The 17,932-nt window shown below is 39.3% G+C and overlaps 1 protein-coding gene across 4 annotated transcripts in view; it reads right to left on the bottom strand.

Moving 5' to 3' along the window:
* Positions 1-6: 6 nt before the first annotated feature.
* LOC145457126 (F-BAR and double SH3 domains protein 2-like) overlaps positions 7-17,932 on the bottom strand; it is a 34,145-nt gene continuing 16,219 nt past the window's right edge. For 2 of the 4 annotated variants that reach the window (XM_080335290.1, XM_080335293.1), the window contains exons 3-17: positions 17,835-17,911; positions 16,723-16,752; positions 15,369-15,513; positions 15,174-15,310; positions 14,027-14,090; positions 13,161-13,289; positions 12,976-13,098; positions 11,402-11,568; positions 11,251-11,344; positions 10,219-10,395; positions 9,193-9,453; positions 6,969-7,305; positions 4,076-4,329; positions 1,756-1,887; positions 7-979 (exon numbers count right to left, since the gene is read on the bottom strand). In XM_080335290.1, coding sequence (XP_080191416.1) covers positions 923-979; positions 1,756-1,887; positions 4,076-4,329; positions 6,969-7,305; positions 9,193-9,453; positions 10,219-10,395; positions 11,251-11,344; positions 11,402-11,568; positions 12,976-13,098; positions 13,161-13,289; positions 14,027-14,090; positions 15,174-15,310; positions 15,369-15,513; positions 16,723-16,752; positions 17,835-17,911 — 2,184 coding nt within the window. In that variant the 3' untranslated portion in view covers positions 7-922. The remainder of the gene's footprint in view (positions 980-1,755; positions 1,888-4,075; positions 4,330-6,968; positions 7,306-9,192; positions 9,454-10,218; positions 10,396-11,250; positions 11,345-11,401; positions 11,569-12,975; positions 13,099-13,160; positions 13,290-14,026; positions 14,091-15,173; positions 15,311-15,368; positions 15,514-16,722; positions 16,753-17,834; positions 17,912-17,932) is intronic. The other 2 variants (XM_080335294.1, XM_080335291.1) reach the window with 2 other exon arrangements.

The following is a 17,932-nucleotide window of genomic DNA, read 5'->3' as shown; positions in this document are numbered from 1 at the left end:
CAGACGGCGGATGAGATGTTTTTATTTCAACAAGTAAAAGTGCGACGACAGTATGCTGCACTTGAACGAGAATAGAACAGGATTGCAAAAAATGATAATTAAGTATAGAATATGTATGTGTACAATGCAGCACTACTCACAAAACCACCCCGTAAAATTTTGTCTATAACATTCATAAAAAAACCGGTGTCAACCAGCGATACCGACATGATTTCAATTTCCAGAAACGTAATTTCAATAGCTCGAAAAAGATCTTCTAGTCCTGTCACAGGAAATTACAGGGAATGTGGTAGCGTAGCTAAAATCAATAATAAAACCGGGCAAACAGTTCCGCACTGCATGGGGTGATAATCGCTTAGAACTACTTTTCAACCATAACAAAAATTGAGATGGTACTCAAGCACCTCTTGGTGAAAAGACACTGATCAATATAAGTTGAATCAAATTACCCAGTTGACGCTACAAGACCTCCATATAGGCCACTGGCACACTGCTTTCGGTGCAAATGACGCAGCACAATATCTCGATAAAATAATCTCTTGCTATTTTGTTTTCAACGGTGCACACTAATCTCAAAGTAGAAAAGGTCTGCGGTGAGACGTGGTGAAAAAAAAGTGGTATGGAGTGTCAGGATAATTTCAGTTCAGAAGGAATAAGCTTCATTCGTGTTTGCATATAGCTGAAGAAGAACAGATCATAATACTTCCGATATCACGACGCAAAGACGCCGTTATGCAAATCATTCGCCAGGATGATGGAACTGTGCCTATATAATGTACTATTACACAATAAGTAAGAGGGAAAAACGGTAGAAAAGTAGAACCAAAGTGAAAAATAATGTAGCACGTACAACAGTTTCAGCGCATAGGCCTACTCATAGAGAGCTGTGTTTCAATGGGTTTTGAAGTTTCCATTTGTCTTCTCACGTGTGCCTGCTTACGCTCCGGGGACGTTGCGGAGGCAGTGGAGCAGTCCGTGTCTGATAAAATTGGGATGGATTAATAACTTTTAACACTTGCATGACCATGTCCACAAAAACAGCATATCAAATGTGCGTGTACCACTATATGATTCTACACGTACACAACAGCAAACAGGTTGTTCAACAAGCCTTTTATTTTCAATATCTCTTTCATATTACATGCAGTTCTACTGCCTCTATTAACTTGATTTGTCGCAGGCTTAGAAGGAAATTCACTATGCTCCATATTCTGACACAAATAACCAGAGGTCCTGCGTTTGATACCCAACCGCTGCCAGTGCAGGTTTGATGCCCAAGTAAGTGGGTAGGGTTGCGACAAGACTGACATAAAACCGTAGCTAAATAATTGTACCGACAACTCAGGTCCGCTGTGGCAATGGATGTAGCCAAAAGACTTTCTATGTCTATCATCAAACAAGGGATAATATAATACCACCCATATGTAACACAAAGTCATCACATCTACCAATGATGCTCCTCAGTAACAAATCAATAACATCAAAACAAAATCCACACACACTACAAGGCACAAATACCTCTGCAAAGTAACAATTATATTCAATTAGCTGACCAGTACCAAATTTTCAACAATCGTCCGACAAAACATCGATAATGACACCCAAACACAGAAAAATGCATCACATCAAGAATCAATCATGCATAAACGCACATGCCTACTGCGTTAGTGACCACCGATGCGATGTTAGTGATAGGCCTTGTTGAAATTATGCCCACCCCGCACACCAGCTACACATCACCCTTGTTATACTCACCGGCCGCAGTAACTTTGTTGGAGTAGTAGGCAGGGAACTACTCATACGATTACGTTCCGAATTTTGCGGGACACTTAGAGTATTTGGGTTGGGAGGCCGAAAAGCGGGCGGCGTATCCAGCAAAGGCGAATCCTAAAGTCGGATTTGCGATTATCGGATTACAAAAAATGAAGCCGAGGACACGTTACACGTGAATAAGGTTGTAAATCGTAGGTGGGCCTGTATATTTATGACCATAGTATCCTATATGGTGTCGACACAGGCAAATCTCACGCCTCAGTGAAATTGTATCACGCCACAACAATGCCGTCTGGCTCTTTCTCTTGAGCTACTCTCTCGTTTCGCCAGATAGCATTGTTGCGTCCCAATGCCAATCTCCATAACAATGAAAAATTCGAGGCTGATTGTGGGAGTTCCAGGGCCGCGAGCGGAATAAAATTTATATTTTCGTAATCAGTGCAGAGTCAGCTTTCGATTGATACCCGTTTTACCAAATTTAATGCTCGGCAAGCCGGTCAAAAATGACCATCAAATTGCCCGTAGCCAAATGGAAATTGTGACGTGATACAATTTCACTGAGACGTGAGATTTGCCTGTGTCGACACCATATAGGACACTATGCTTATGATAATAGAATTACGAAAAATTAAAAAACGCCACAAATTACTAACATCAAGTAGACCATTGTCACAAAGCATGATGCCAAAATTAATAAGAATTACAAAATATTTCCAATCAAATGTATTGTTTACGCATCACACATTTTCTCTTTTAAATTCATGACATCTCAACAGCGGTAGACCTATTCAAATTAATCGAGCAAGATAGGTAGTCTACTATATTTCACACACCCCTGCCAATGAAGGCCTCGGAAATTGCAAGATGCATCATCACTATAAAGAAGACTACGGCTATTGATAAGCTACTCCGATAAAGAAGAAGGCTTTCCTTACAGAGCACCTCTGCATTATGTAGGCCTTATAGCTAACAGAATGAAGAAAGTATCATATAAACTTATTCAAAAGTGTGACACTGAATGTGTCCTTGGACCAAATTTCATTAGAAATAAGCGTAGGGAAGCCTAGCTCTAAAGTAGCACAGGCATAGATGCCCTGTGCAAATGTACATGAAAAGTACACCTGACCAATGACCATACCTGGAACGCAGAGCCAGAGACAAATAGAATCTGTAGCACAAAACATCATCACCAACACAATCAAATTCATTAGGAACATAACAAATACCAGGCAATATTGTATGATACGGAAGTGAAGATTTCATAAACCTGAAGAGAAAGAAAATCAACCATCTTCACCATATGATCACCGAGCATAGTTTTTGAAAACTAAAACACCATAAATAATAGAGACATGCAAGCAGTGCATGCGCCTGATTCCCATACACAGCTTGGACTGAGCAAAATCAAATATCTAGAATCTAAGGTTAAACTTTGAGCACTGCTCGTGATTTTAATAAATATTATCATATGAATATCATACGTCCAATCAAGGTTGCTGTAGCAGTAAGAAAGGCTTGTATTTACAGGAGGTCATTTTGACTTCATTCAGATATTCGTATCGTTACACCTATCCTGAACCATAACGACACAATGATTCGAACAGAGTAGAGAGACGATTTTTTCTCTTACTGAAACCAGGCACCTTTCTACAATACGAGTTATATTACCAACTAGATTTATAATTTCTATACTTTTTTCCACCATAGAATCCTTGAAACCTTAATTGCCCGTATCACAGCATCCAAAACATGTAGCAAAAAGCTGCACAAGGAAGCGGAACTAACATTTCCGTGAATTCGCGATCGACCCACGGCATTATCACAAGCACAATGAAATAGGCAAGATCAAAAACACCAAATTATCTTTGACATGATTTTCCACAAAATTACTACCAACACTGCATTTATTGCAGTGTAATTTATTAACACGAAGACTTAACGGCACAATGACAAGCATACAAACAGAGAATCAAAACGAAAACCAATGTGGCGAAGTAGGATTTAACAGCGTAATTTTACAAGTTTTTGAATACCGCCTGTCAAGTATTCATATATTTTATTTGCGGTCGCGTATTTGGACTTCGAGCATCGACCATACTCTCAAGACTTCACAATAAGCGATACCGAAATACTCGAAGTTTAATACTCGATTCAAGATTAAATCACTGAGATAATTAATTTTGCCCATCCCAAACCATAACCCAAGCGTGATTCATGCAGGATACGTTAACAACTCGCTAGTCCACCAGCAGATATCAAAATTGCCCAGAAACACCTAAAATAGCTCAAGTGCAACACTCACCGTATCACCGCGGTCTGACGGTGTGGTATGTCCGGCGGATATCACAGGCGCAGGCTTGCTGTCAGACGTGATTTCTTCCACTACGAGAGCCGGAAAGACGCCCGTCGTACCGTTCAACTCGCCTTTCCACCAGCCATCGTCGACGCCGTTGTCGTCTTTGGTTAAGATCCGGATTATTGCACCTTCGGGGAAAGACAGCTCTTCGTCCGTACAACCCTGGTACTCGTATATGGCTTTGGCGAAGCACGCGTTGGCTGCAAGTGACGAAACACAGATTCAAAGATACTCAGAGACAATCAAACTAGTCAAAGTCGGTAATCGAAAAGATTCCGACTCAATTACAAGTAGAAGTGGAAGTTATGCCATAAATTTTGACTCAAACACAAGTGCAAGTGGATTGTTGTTAATTCCAATTCAATTACAAGTAGAAGTGGAAATTATGCAGTAAATTTTGACTCAAATACAAGTATAAATGGAAGTATCGCTGTAAATGGGAATTCAAATACAAGAAGTGGAAATTATGCCGTAAATTTTGACTCAAATACAAGTATAAATGAAAGTATCGCTGTAAATGGGAATTCAAATACAAGAAGTGGAAATTATGCCGTAAATTTTGACTCAAATACAAGTATAAATGAAAGTATCGCTGTAAATGGGAATTCAAATACAAGAAGTGGAAATTATGCCGTAAATTTTGACTCAAATACAAGTATAAATGGAAGTATCGCTGTAAATTCCAATTTAATTACAAGGAGAGGCATAAGTTATGCCGTAAATTTTGACTCAAATATAAACATAAATGGAAGTATCGCTGTAAATGGGAATTCAAATACAAGAAGTGGAAATTATGCCGTAAATTTTGACTCAAATACAAGCATAAATGGAAGTATCGCTGCAAATTCCAATTCAATTACACGAAGTGGAAGTATGTCATAAATTTTGACTCAAACACAAGTATGATTGGAAGTATCGCTGTAAATTCCAATTCAATTACAAGAAGAGGCATTAATGCAGTAAATTTCGACTGAGATACAGGGATAAGCGGAAGTATCAATGTAAATTCCAATTCAATTACAAGTAGAAGTGCAAGTAATGTCGTAAATTTTGACTCAAATATAAGGTTAAGTGGAATTATCGTTGCGAATTCAAATTCAATTACAATGAGAAGCGAAGGTAACGCCGTAAATTTTGTCTCAATTACATGTAAAAGTAAGCATCTGCGAGACATAACCATGACACAGAGGCTATTTTGGATGTTATCACGATATGATCACTCATAAAAGGTGATGCAAACATACATCAAAACCACTTTCTACTCCTTATAAAATCCTAATAAATATAGGATAAGTGGTTTCGCCATAAAGAAAAGCTGTAGGGGTGGAAGTAATCTAGAAAAGCAAAACCTATTACTCAAGCGCTCGGGAAAAAGTATGAGCACTTCGCTACTAACCTCTGAAAATACCGCACTGGATTTCAAGGGTTTAGTGTAGCCAGGTAAACGATACAAATCGTAATTGATTAGCACGACACGTCAAGATATAAATCATAAGCCAAGAAGTACTGCATATTAATAGTGGTACCAGGTTAACACAAACCGATGATACATCCGATGCGCGTAACATCACCACAAAGACACGACCATATCTATTTCGAGAGATTGAGATTAAAATTTCACCGACACGACATCACCCTAAAACAAATAGAACTCGGCAAGAAGTCCAAAAACGATTCTAAACAAACCAGAAGTACTACGCCTACAAAGTTGATTTCAAGGGCAGCTGATAAAAGGCGTTGTGACAAGAGCTACAATGCCTGAGTAGATTACACAATGGCGGAATGTCTTCACTCAAACAGACCACATACTTTCTTACAGACGTCACTCCATGATGTCAAGAGAAAAATAAGCGGGCTTAAAAGAGGTATGAAACACACAAGACAGCTAGCTGTGCCACAGTAAAAAAAGAGACTCACTGTAATTAATCTAGGCCAGTGGAAGAACAAGGTCAAGTATTGAAATGGGAAATTTAAAATCGCTGCTTACAAGCAGCATAACAAAAAGGCTTCTCATGAAATCTCTTCCAGTAAATATTTCGATGATCCGAAATTATATTATGCCTTTTAAAACGCTCTAAAAGTTTACTACAAAGGTAGGAGCGATTGGGGATTGACACTAACACCTGTCATAGGCCTGTTATAAACAGAGGTGGGCAGTAGTCAGTTTTGGTAGTTTAGTAGAACTAGAAGTAGAACCCAAACTAGTAGAACTAGAACTCCCGCCTTTAAGTTATACTCAATTACAATTGACAGTAGAGATTTCCGAGCCACGTCAAAACTACTCTAAGTGGAAGTGGAAAAATAAAAGCTTAAAAAGTATTTGAGTAAGTAGTTCCAAAAAGAAGATTAGGCCGCAAACTTTCGTCATTCAATCAAAGGTTATTTTTGTACGAATTTTAGGAATTGCAGGGTGCATTTTTACGACTAACGTAAAATGACTAACGAGAATGACAATGCAAACAGGTTCATTTTCAAAAACATTTCCAATCACTGTGATATGAACGGCTCTTTCGCCCCCCATATTACAATTTTGAAAAATCATAAATTATATAACCTGTTTTTTTTTTCTCTGAAAATTTTTGAAAAATTATAGAAAAATCAAATCTTCAACCTAGCTAGATCAGTCAATTTCATTTTGTGTGGCTCGGTCTCCAATTCGCTTTAATCCAATTGTGCCATATTCAATTTGTGCAGATCAAATAACTGTGCCTCAAACTAGGTCACAAAAGGGAGTATATCATAAAACATTCGGGAAAAATTTAAAAACAAATCTTAAGAACCCCAGACGTGTAAAAATTGGCATCGAGACATTTCAGTGAAAACAACAACTTTCACACACCTGAATGCGAGCTCCCAGAAGACCTCGTCGTCATGGACGAAGCCCCAGAAGCCGTCGAATTGCCCGAAATCGACGACACCGTCCCGGTGTCCGTGAAATTCGTGGGCGACCCGCGGACCGCATTTCTGCCCTGGCCGTGGCGCTTGTCGTGTGCCGCCGGGACGTTATTGTTCAGCGCGTTGACCAGCGACGCGGGAGGAAACTCCAGGTATTTTTCGGGCACGTAGCCCACCTCGTTGCTACCGTTTCGGGCTTTCACCCACTGTTCGAGGTCGCCGTCTTCCACGACTTCGACCACGTCGCCCGGGTAAATTGTGAGTTCATCGGGTCTGGTGCCCTGGAGAATATACGTTATAATACATCTTAATAATATATACAGTGTTACCATCATTCCCCCTCAACATGGATGAAAAATTGAGGACTAAAACATTCGAGACTCACTTTAACGATCGAAATTGTCATAAGAATCATGTCTGTATCAGTTTATTAGTATTTTCATCATTTCAAAACACCACAAAACTGCGATGCAATGAAAAGATAGGAAGGTGTCGAAACGACTTGGAGTAGTCTTTGAAATCAGGCACCCTAGAGGCAAAGTAGAGGAGAGGCATGCGCACTGAATAAAAAGTAAAGCAGATAATACAAAAGGCAAGCGACAAAGTGAAATGAGGTGGCCTGTGGCGGAAAGCGAGATCGATATGTTAGGTCATGTTCCGGTAATCCTGAAGGCTGACTAGTATTCATTTAGAAGAAATTGCTTGAATGCGGACATACTTGACGACTGACGGATAGCCCGCTAGATGCTATATCGTACCATGGTAACTGAATATATTCTCTAACTTTCTACCTATACGTAGTGTCATCAGTAGTAATTTTACGTTAGTCGCAAAAATACACCTTGCAATTTCGAAACTAGCCACCTACGATTAACTGTGGTAAGTATGTGTCCCATTAACCAAAACGAATTTGTCGAAACTATTCACTGGAGTGCTTTTCAAATCTTTCATTTCTGCTTCCATAAGAGTAGTTTTGAAGCGGTTTAGTAATGTTTTGGATACGCTCACTAAATTGTTGAGATTCGTGGAGGTGCGCAACTTCAATATGCTATAGAATGATATATTCATATTGAAATTAGCCCGGTTCGGTTGACAATCGTCGGGGGTGGGGGGTGATCGTCAGCTGTAGAGAGTGAAAAGTGCTTAATGTAGCAACAGTCGTATCTCCAAATATGATATCACCGGCATGAAACACACAAATAATCAAGCCGAACTTGGGGCTCAATGTGTTATTTCTAGATTATGACCATAGATATACTAAGTTCTTTTGAAATCTCTTCCTGTTGCTACCGAGTATCTATGGCCAGTGCGTGCTGAAAATATTCAGATTTATTTCAATACTAATATATTATTCAGTTGTATATGACAACTGACATAAGGTCATCACTTTCGACCAGTGCCGATATCGCCTGTTCACGGCCTTTATGGTATAATCATGGCCACATTGGACACAAGTTAAAAATCAGGAAGATATCAAAGTAGCGATTATGCAGTTTTATAAGACAGACTTATCACGCAGAAGATTTATTACATTTTTAAGACATTTATAATTCCAACAAGATCTGAAAAAATAATGCAGAACAGAAAGGTTATCAGAGCGTGCATTCTAACTTCACCACTGCTGGTCGCTGCAGCTAGTTTCGCTGTAGCACGTAGGCTCCCAACCTATCCACTGGGGTCGGGGGAATGAAAATTAAATACCAATGACTTTTGAATACCATTTAACCGGATGCTATCAGCGGATTATTTCTTAAAATCTTCGTTTAATTATCAAAAATGAAAATAATGACCTTTGAGGCACACATAACAGGCAAACAAGGTATCATTTTAAAGTATCACCTACTATAACATAAGGAAGGTGTCTGGCCAACACTATCAAATCAATAGGACGGAATCTTCTTCCGAGCAAACTACAGGAGACCAGTAGTGCTATGAGTTAACAGTATAAGATACCAGACACGGCCGTGAATCGTAGCTTCCGGAAAAGGTGCTGTCCATTTTTGTAATAATCAACACATCAAATTGAGACTTGGGACACGGAGCATTTTCAAATCGAAATCCGGGGTTACCAAAATAGAACGGTTGCAAACAACTGCTATTACGAGAATTGGGATATATCACCTACACAGAACACAGCCAATACAAGGAGCAATGAAAATTCAACGTACCTTATACCCATAAATAACCGTACAGGAGACTGGATAAACGCGACTGTTATCGCTAGGGGTCAGCGAAACATCGTCTTCATGACCGAGATCATCGTCAAAAGTGTCATCAAACGTGTCGTCGAAGTCATCATCATAAAAGGAACCGTCTTCGGCCACAAACGATTCGCCGTTTACCGGGTCTCCGTTAACGCTTGTCGACGGAAACCTCTTATTCGGGTCCATCGGCGTCGAAGGCATCGACGTGCTCTGTTCCTTGGCAAGCTAAATATAGAATTCTCGTTAGTTTACCAATGACGGACTAACAGGAAATTCGGCAGGAAACTGACAAGTGCAACGACTCGAACGACTGGCAATTGCAGATTGCATTCTCAGTAGAATTTATGACGTAATTTCCATAAGCGTTGTGTAGTCGAAGCAAGGAGCATCGATTAAGAACTAAGCAGTGGTTATCATTTTAAAGTGCTCTCAATCCTACTCAACAGTTTTCAGTTGCATATCTTTGTCCTTGATGTGTTTTGCAGCATATACACCGACTTATGATTTAGAAACTAATGATCATTGCAAGAACTGCATATGCATTCTATGGTACACGATGTGCCACTGGACAAGGAAGGTGCAAATATAGCCTTTCTAAGTCTTGCACCACCCCTACATGCTATCGCGGTAATGCTGAGCGCCAAGCGGGGAAGCCATGGATACCAATGTTAAAAATCAGGTAGGTCTGACCCGGCCGTGGATTGAACCCAGGACTTACCGATCAAGAAGCCGGACGCTCCACCATCTTGTCAGTCTAGCAAGCTAGACCTAGGATATTTGACTGGGAGTGTTCAAGTTCGACTCTACAGTTTTCGGTATGTTAGGTAAAACTAGGACTGATATACTGACTTTTTTACGTATTTGGAAATCACTACAGGTAACTTCTACGTGAACTCGAGTATAAATATACATTCCTTGTTTTTCTACTCACTTTAAATTAACTTACCGACGCTTTTAAGTAAAACTTCAATAATTTTGATGCGGCCTCACCTGATTTTGAGCACTTTGTATCCACAAATCTACATCGATGCCCGGCGCTTTGCGCAAAGCGTCAAGTTTGGACTCTGACTTCAATCTGTACGTTTCCAGGCGTCTCGTGTCTTCCAAACATTTCTCGAGCTTTAACACCGCGTCGTTAATGCTCGCTTCGTTGGCGATTTCAGGATTCTGCAGAAAATCGAATGATATTCAAACAGCACTAGGACTGTGTGGTAGATTTTGTCTCACTATTGAATTCATGCGGCCCGAGGCCTCTACGAAATTTGAAAAGTGACCCATCATAAAAGTATGAGTGTTGACGAAAGTTACATTATATACAATTGGAAAGTTTTATTAACCACAACAATAATTTGGTATTTTCCCGACTGTACTTATTTCAGCACACATTATGACTAGAGCCCGACCGATTATAGGTGGTGACAAAATTCCGTAGGAGTTCAACTCATGTAAAAGCGGTGGTTAGCAGGGCCCCGAAAAGTCTTCAAGTAACGATTAATTAGTAAACTGCCTATGCAAGGAACTTAGTGAAGCAGTTCTTCACAATATCAACCGTACAATTGCTTGTCAACATCTCCACGACTAGAGCAGAATCGTGCCTTTAAGCCTGCAATTACTAAACTACCTTCCACATTCATAACACAGCAGCCTATACGCCCACACAGTTGCGACAATTTTCCAGACAAAAAAATGATTTTGAATCTGTCATAACGATAGCTTCCAGTAAACAAATCTTGAAGGCGAGTATTTCAGTTTAGAAACTGCAGTAGAATTGTCAACATAGTGACGACACCGCGCGAAAAACAGTGTGACACACAAAAATCTTTCGACACCACTTAAGAATGCTACTGCAGAGTATCGAATGGATCGGGAAAGATAGCTCTACATCTACATCTACCACATATGCTAACTATGCAGTTACCGTATCTCAACAGATAGACCTCTTAGACATAGACAACTCTGGTACTTTGCGACACAAGTTCAATTACAGAATACATTCAAATCGAATTTCACAGCAACACCCACCTCTGTATATCGATTTTTTAACCCTTCCAACTTTTGCTTCAGCCTCTCCAACCTTTGCAATTGCTTCTTTTCTTTCACAAATTTACCGGCCCACCTGTAAACCCACATCGCATCTAGTCACCATGGATAGCAGAGCAAATCAAACGCTCACTTTCTAGCTTCGCGGTTTAATGAATTATCGTCGCCGTCTGTGCCTTGCTCTGCGACAAGTTGTCCGTCGGACGTGTCGTCTTCGCAAGCTTCGAAATCGTATTTGGGGCCCCATTCGAAGACAGGGTTCTCGTTCAGGAAGCAACGCGTACTGAACTCTCTCGATATCTGTAAGTTTACAATTACAAGAAAATCAAGAAGTAGCCTACATGGAACAGTTCAATTGAATAGTATATTCATATTGAAATAAACCCGAATATTTTCAGTTGACACTCGTTAGGGTTAGTCGTCAGTAACAAGTAGAGAATTGGAAAGAACATTGTATATAAAGAATCGTATCACCAAATATGTCAGCGGCATGAAATTTCAAATAATCGCGTCGAAGAGAGCACTCAAGCTCAATATACTATTTTAGACGGTACACAAACTCCAACTGTGGGCACAAACTAAGTTGACGTATTTGATGAAAGTCGACTCCAAGGCAAGTATGGTAGCAATCAAATATTGAAATTTTGATGCAATTTCAAAATGCCTGACATTAAACGCATGATAAGGGATATCTCGACATGCATTATCTGTAACACTTATATTTTCTCACATTCAGTTGAAGTACGCTACACATCCTGTATTTGAAGCATTCATGATTTCGACCAAATCGGAAATATGACTACCTTGATATAACCGAGTGCGCAGAGTGCGCAGAGTTCATGAGAGCAATGAAGAACTCGCTTTTTTCAGGAAACTGAGTAAATTGCAGGCAGCACACGTTTTAGATTATTCGTAAAGTGCGGAGTGCCCATGAGCATGACAAAGAGTTGAAAGCGACAATTGATAAAATGTGCAGTAAACTTGAAACGACATTCATGTCATTCCTAGTGTCTTTTCCTCGTTATCAAGAAATTATGGTACTACTAAGTACTAACTAATAGATGAAAAGTTACCATATGCATTACTGTGCTACTTACAAGCGATAAATGTTCTAAAAACTGATTGACAGTCGAAATTTCCCGAGCAAATATGGCCAATTAAAAGTTTTATCCCGGAAATTGTTAATTACAACTGTTACATAATTACAAAAACATGTCAAACACCAAGATACAACAAAACACAATTAACATGACCAGACCATACAAAAACCGCAATTGCACAAAAAAGCGCTAGAGAAGCAGTGCTAGAAAATTGTTTGGGCTGTGTTGTTTTGGCGGTTAGTTTCAGAAAATCAATCATCCAACGCAGAAGTGCACAGCTAATAGGAGCAATGACGCAATTTCTCAGTCCCAGTTTTCACTACATCACAACAGATATTGATCACACCACTTCACCTAACTAACACCTCTCAAAAATATTTCATCCTGGCTATACTTATGGTACAATGCACATCTTGGGCAGCATTGCTGAAATGTTTATGACATATCATGGCATATTGTGACGAGCCTTTGCAAATCACGGACTATATATTGAAAACCAAAAGTTGCTACACATGCAATTTTGATCCCATTCAGATAAGGGAGATTGAAACAGTTAAGTAATGGAGATGCAGCAAATATCATGCAGAGGCAGAGAAACTCAATTTACCATCGTGGACTTCTGTAAAGAGGTCGCGTACGCTTCCTGTGCGGTACCTGACGCTTCAAGTTCGTAACGGCTCATTGCGCTGAGATAATCTTGGAATTTTGTGCACACATCCCCATCAAGAACCTACACAAATACACCATGCTAAAATTTTGCAACACGGCCGGGTCATTTCAAATCGACTTCACCTTCAAACATTCGGGGATATCCAGTTGATAATATTTTTTCTGGTGCGCGTTGGCGGTGGCAAGCGCCAGGATGTACTCGTTACGAGCGATTGTGGAACTTCGATTGAACTCGTCGCATTTTTGCTCCAACTGAAAACATAAGCAAGCTCTTAAAGTTACAAGCCCACAACAAAATCTAGAAATGAATATTGTTACAGCTTATCGCTTAATTAACATCGAACGGGTATATGCTATTTTACTAACATCGATATTGAGAAAATCCTAAATACCATATACAATGAACACAGTCTTTGTAGAACAAAATATAAATTCCGATCCATCAGTGTAACTTGCACTCGATAAGCAGGATGCATTTATTCATAGGCATTCGATCGGAATGCTTACGTCAAAAATGGAAGAGCCCAGCTGTAATTGGAGTGTAGGCTACTTTTTATATATTCCAACATCATACCACGTTCCGGGAAAGCTGCAAACTGCAGAGAAACATAATATAGCTGTCATCGCTATGAATTATAAATCCGCCGAAGTGCCTATCTCGTGACGTAAGCTACAATTTCACGAAATCAATGACAAAGGTGTAATCAAGGCGGAATTTTGAGGAATGATATCGATGCAGCCGAAATTTTCGAACAGTCAAATCACATTCAGATTTTTCAACGCCTCAAAGTTCAGCCACAAAACTAATTCGTCTATAATTAGAAGTTACACCACATTATGCGCATAGTAAATGATGAACAGAACGTTGTTTTCTATGCTGTATAAGGAAATCAATCGAGTAGTATTGCCATGTTAGTATTCATTGCACTGACATCATATCAAAAATTGGAAATGGACGACATATTCCACGGAATGGCAAAGGGAATTACCTTTTGACTTTCTTTCTCCAAGCCTGCCTTGGATTTAAAAATACCAGACTGATTTTTCTTTCTCCTAAATGCAAAATAACAGATAGCATCACGCGCCTAGATGATATCATCAGGTAGTGTAGTAATTTTCTCTAAAATGAGCAGATTTATGAATAGAGATACCATAACTATTTTTACGATCAAGACCCACACATTAAGGGAATTTCCACAGACCCCAAAAAGTCATAGATTAGGATTTTTGTTTTCGCACCATAACACAAGATAATGCATCAATGGCAGCTTACAAAAGAGTGGAAAGCCGCCAGTACTTCTTACCTCAAAAGACTACAGTATCGAAAAACGGCCAAAGGCTTGGCATAAGTTGGGAATTACTATGAACTGAATCAAAAGTGAAGCTATTGTAAAAGATTTTAGATGATTCCTATGAACGATCCAAAGCCCACACAACTGGTGCTTAAGTGACGAAGAACACACCTTTTTGAAGTTTTAGTTTTAAGAAATGAAAATAGTAAAATGAATGATTAAGTTACATTTTATATAATATAGCTAAACACATCAAATAGGGTTTCGTATATTACAATTTGAAACCTGTAAGGCCAGTAGCAGCTCTGATACAGAAGCATTGTAATCATCATAAGAATTTGAAATACCAATCCAGCCAACTAACACTGTTGTCGTAGAATATAGCTAGTGAGTATCCAGTATTGTTTCAGCAAGCATACCAAATACCAATGGGTCAATAAGTAGGCTACCATTTTCGACACTCAAGGAAACCAATCAAATTGATGACATTGTTGACAACATCACAGGGAAAGCTAATCCTAACATCAAAGTTCCCCAGATTTAAAAGTACTACAGACGAGAGCAGTATCATAGACACATACCAAGGGTTTCTAAATGAAATGCTTCAGCAAAGCAACAGTAGCATTAACAGGAAATCGGGTTAGCGTAACCACCAGACCAAATAATTTCATGAGAGCTGTAGGCATGACTCATTACGTGACTAGGGTAAACGCTCATCACCATGTAGTCATTGCAAAATGGTCTCATTCTATCGAAAGCGTTTAAATATAAAGTTACATCGAAAAATGTACGTAAAGTTGATAGCCAGTTTGTACAGCATAACATTTTGACGTGTGGCACCAACCTTCCTTCGATTTCTTGATACTTCTCACGGGCAGACGACGCTACTTGTTGCAATTCAAAATATTTCTTTTTCGTTTTCGTCAGCTCCTTCACAGTTTCGGTTATTTCGTTCTGGAGTGTCGTTAGGAGATCCTGGCACTGAATACAAGGGCTTAATCTCCGCTCGAGCATTGTACGATTACTTTTAGTACAGTACCTTTTTGAGATTAGCCTCCTTTTGCGAGCGGAAATTTTTGGCCGCCTCATAAATCCCATTTTTATACGAGTCCGATGACTTTATCCGGGCCTGGGCGGCTTTATCGGTAGATTCCAATATGGTTTGCCAGACGGATACGATAGTCCTTCGTTAGAAAAAAATACACCCGCTAACAATATCGGTATGGCACATCAAATCAAGTCACAGGATTATTCACGCAGCTTCGACTGCATAGTTTGAGTTAATTATAACGATAATTATTTGTTTCAATGAGCAATCGTAAGTGTGCGGATATCGCAAAAATTGCCAATTTAACCCGTGACTTTCTAGGAACTTAAACTGGGGTGTGTGAAAGATTCCAAGGGCGACACAAGGCCTTCTGAGAGTAATGATGCATTCTCGAGAAGTGGGAATCAACTGAATTGTGTTTAAACTTCAATGTGTTTAATAAAAACGCAAAAGTAATCATTACTTTGATAATGAAGTTGTACCTACCGTATACGCAGATGCTCAATCGATTACATAGGCCTATTGCCTTATTCTCTTTTCAATGCATTTTGATTTGACAATGAGGGTGTAGGGCAATTTTTTGTAATTTCTCTAAGGGACGAAACTTTTTATTGATAGCTATACAGGGATGTATTGAATCGCAGCGGCTAAGAAGTGAATAGTAGTAAAGAGGACACACAATGAATCACTAATGACACAGCAAAATCATTTCACACCGAAAAGATTATCCCTTCCACATCAGTATATGTCGTATGATAAGGAAAGTAGCCTTACCAGTCCAGTCAAAAGGGACTTGCGATAATTTTCAGTGATATACCGGTACCTAGCCAATTCAACGCCACACATATCATATTATATCATGGCTGAGACATGAGAGTATGACATCCCAATTTTTCACACATATCTCAAACAAAGACACCAAAAATGCAAGCAATTCGCCTAGTTTCAAAATGTGCCAATTGGTTTCAATTACGCCAAGTGGCAGTTGAGTATTGCTGATTCATTGGGATAACCAGATCCGCTGGCTACAAAGACCTATCAAGCCGCTGATATTATAGGTACAAGTGACATGCAAAATTACGCATGGGGTGTGAAATAGCTTACTAGTCTTGTTCTAAGGACCCATCATACCGGCACAGAATTTCAATGAAAAATTATCCAAACACAAAACACTGAAAAACATGCAAAAATTCCAATTACTAATAATCATTCGATAATCGCGATCGGAGGTACAATTTTTAACAAATTACAAAAAGCTACAGTTAGGATGAGCCTCAAACTACAGTGCTGATGACTAGATTAGTGCTACAACAGCAAACGTTGAGTGCTATATCAGTTGACTTACGACCAAACTTTCCGATACGAGTTTTGCGAACTGTTAGAACAAAAATTTACTAAATCTTTTATAATATAAATTTTATAGAAAAGCTCACAACGAAACCGTATATACTGCACAATCTATTTTAACAGTTGTTAAGGCAGTAATTTACGGGCTTTTAAATAGTTACCGCGTTGCGACATCGTACAAAGCAATTATTTAACCAAGGTCTTACAGGGTGGTAAAGAATGTCACATATAATTAGTGGCGATGTATATGGACGTTTCATGACAATAGTAACTAGAACTAGTAACAAATAACGTTCGACGGGAAGATACACAATGTCAATGGGCACTCCAAAAAGGACATGGGTCATGGAATGACAATATAATGATTACAATTTCAACTTCGACACACTTTCAGATAATCTCAAACAGGACACGAAAATTGACATTGGTCGATTTTTCAGCAATTTATCGACAAGGATGCAATATTTCTAAAATATGAGTCAAGTTCAAGTCGAAGACCTGACAATCAAAAAGTACATTATAGGCATACAAGAAGAAACAGAATCCAATAACTTCAAGTAAAATATAGCCAATGACAATATTAAAGAATTCATGTAATAATTCAGCCTTACAGCATCCATGTTCGTAGCAATTATCCACCTACATGCCAGCAGCTGGAGAAAGGAATTCTGTGTATTTAATAAATCAAAGGGGTGCCACGAACGAAATGTGCCGATGAATGGGATTAGGTCGATAAAAATGAATAGCATTCAACAAGACCCATTCTTAATATTCGTGAAGGAATGAGGCCGCATGTAACCTATCCCTAAAGCAGTATTTCCTATCCAATTGACTCACAAGGAGGTTAAGTCATTAGTGACAGTTTCTCATCTTCAAATATGAAGAAATGTAGCACATAGACACCTGTAGAATCAGAGCTATCTTGCCACCAAAGCTCCTTCAAAGACCGGGCATCGGACTAATAAAATTCATGAACGGCTGTGATCAAAAACATTACCATTCAACTCATTACTTATTTCGACAGTTCGACGCAAGATAATATGCCGATAAATCAATGCCTAAATGTTCAATAGAGCATGCTCCGATAGAATAGGTCGTGACATGACTTACGCGTGGTTTCCTTCCGGTGCTGATGGCTTGTTAGGGAATCCCTTGCGCTGATACTGCAGTACCAACTTTTGCAGAGCCTGTGATACAACGTCACAGGG

Source organism: Botryllus schlosseri, chromosome 15, assembly GCF_051294905.1.
Source record: "Botryllus schlosseri isolate E-star chromosome 15, Bs_hap1, whole genome shotgun sequence".
Lineage (NCBI taxonomy): Eukaryota > Metazoa > Chordata > Ascidiacea > Stolidobranchia > Styelidae > Botryllus > Botryllus schlosseri.
Note: the sequence above shows the minus strand (reverse complement) of the source record. Positions and strands in the feature narration are given on the sequence as shown.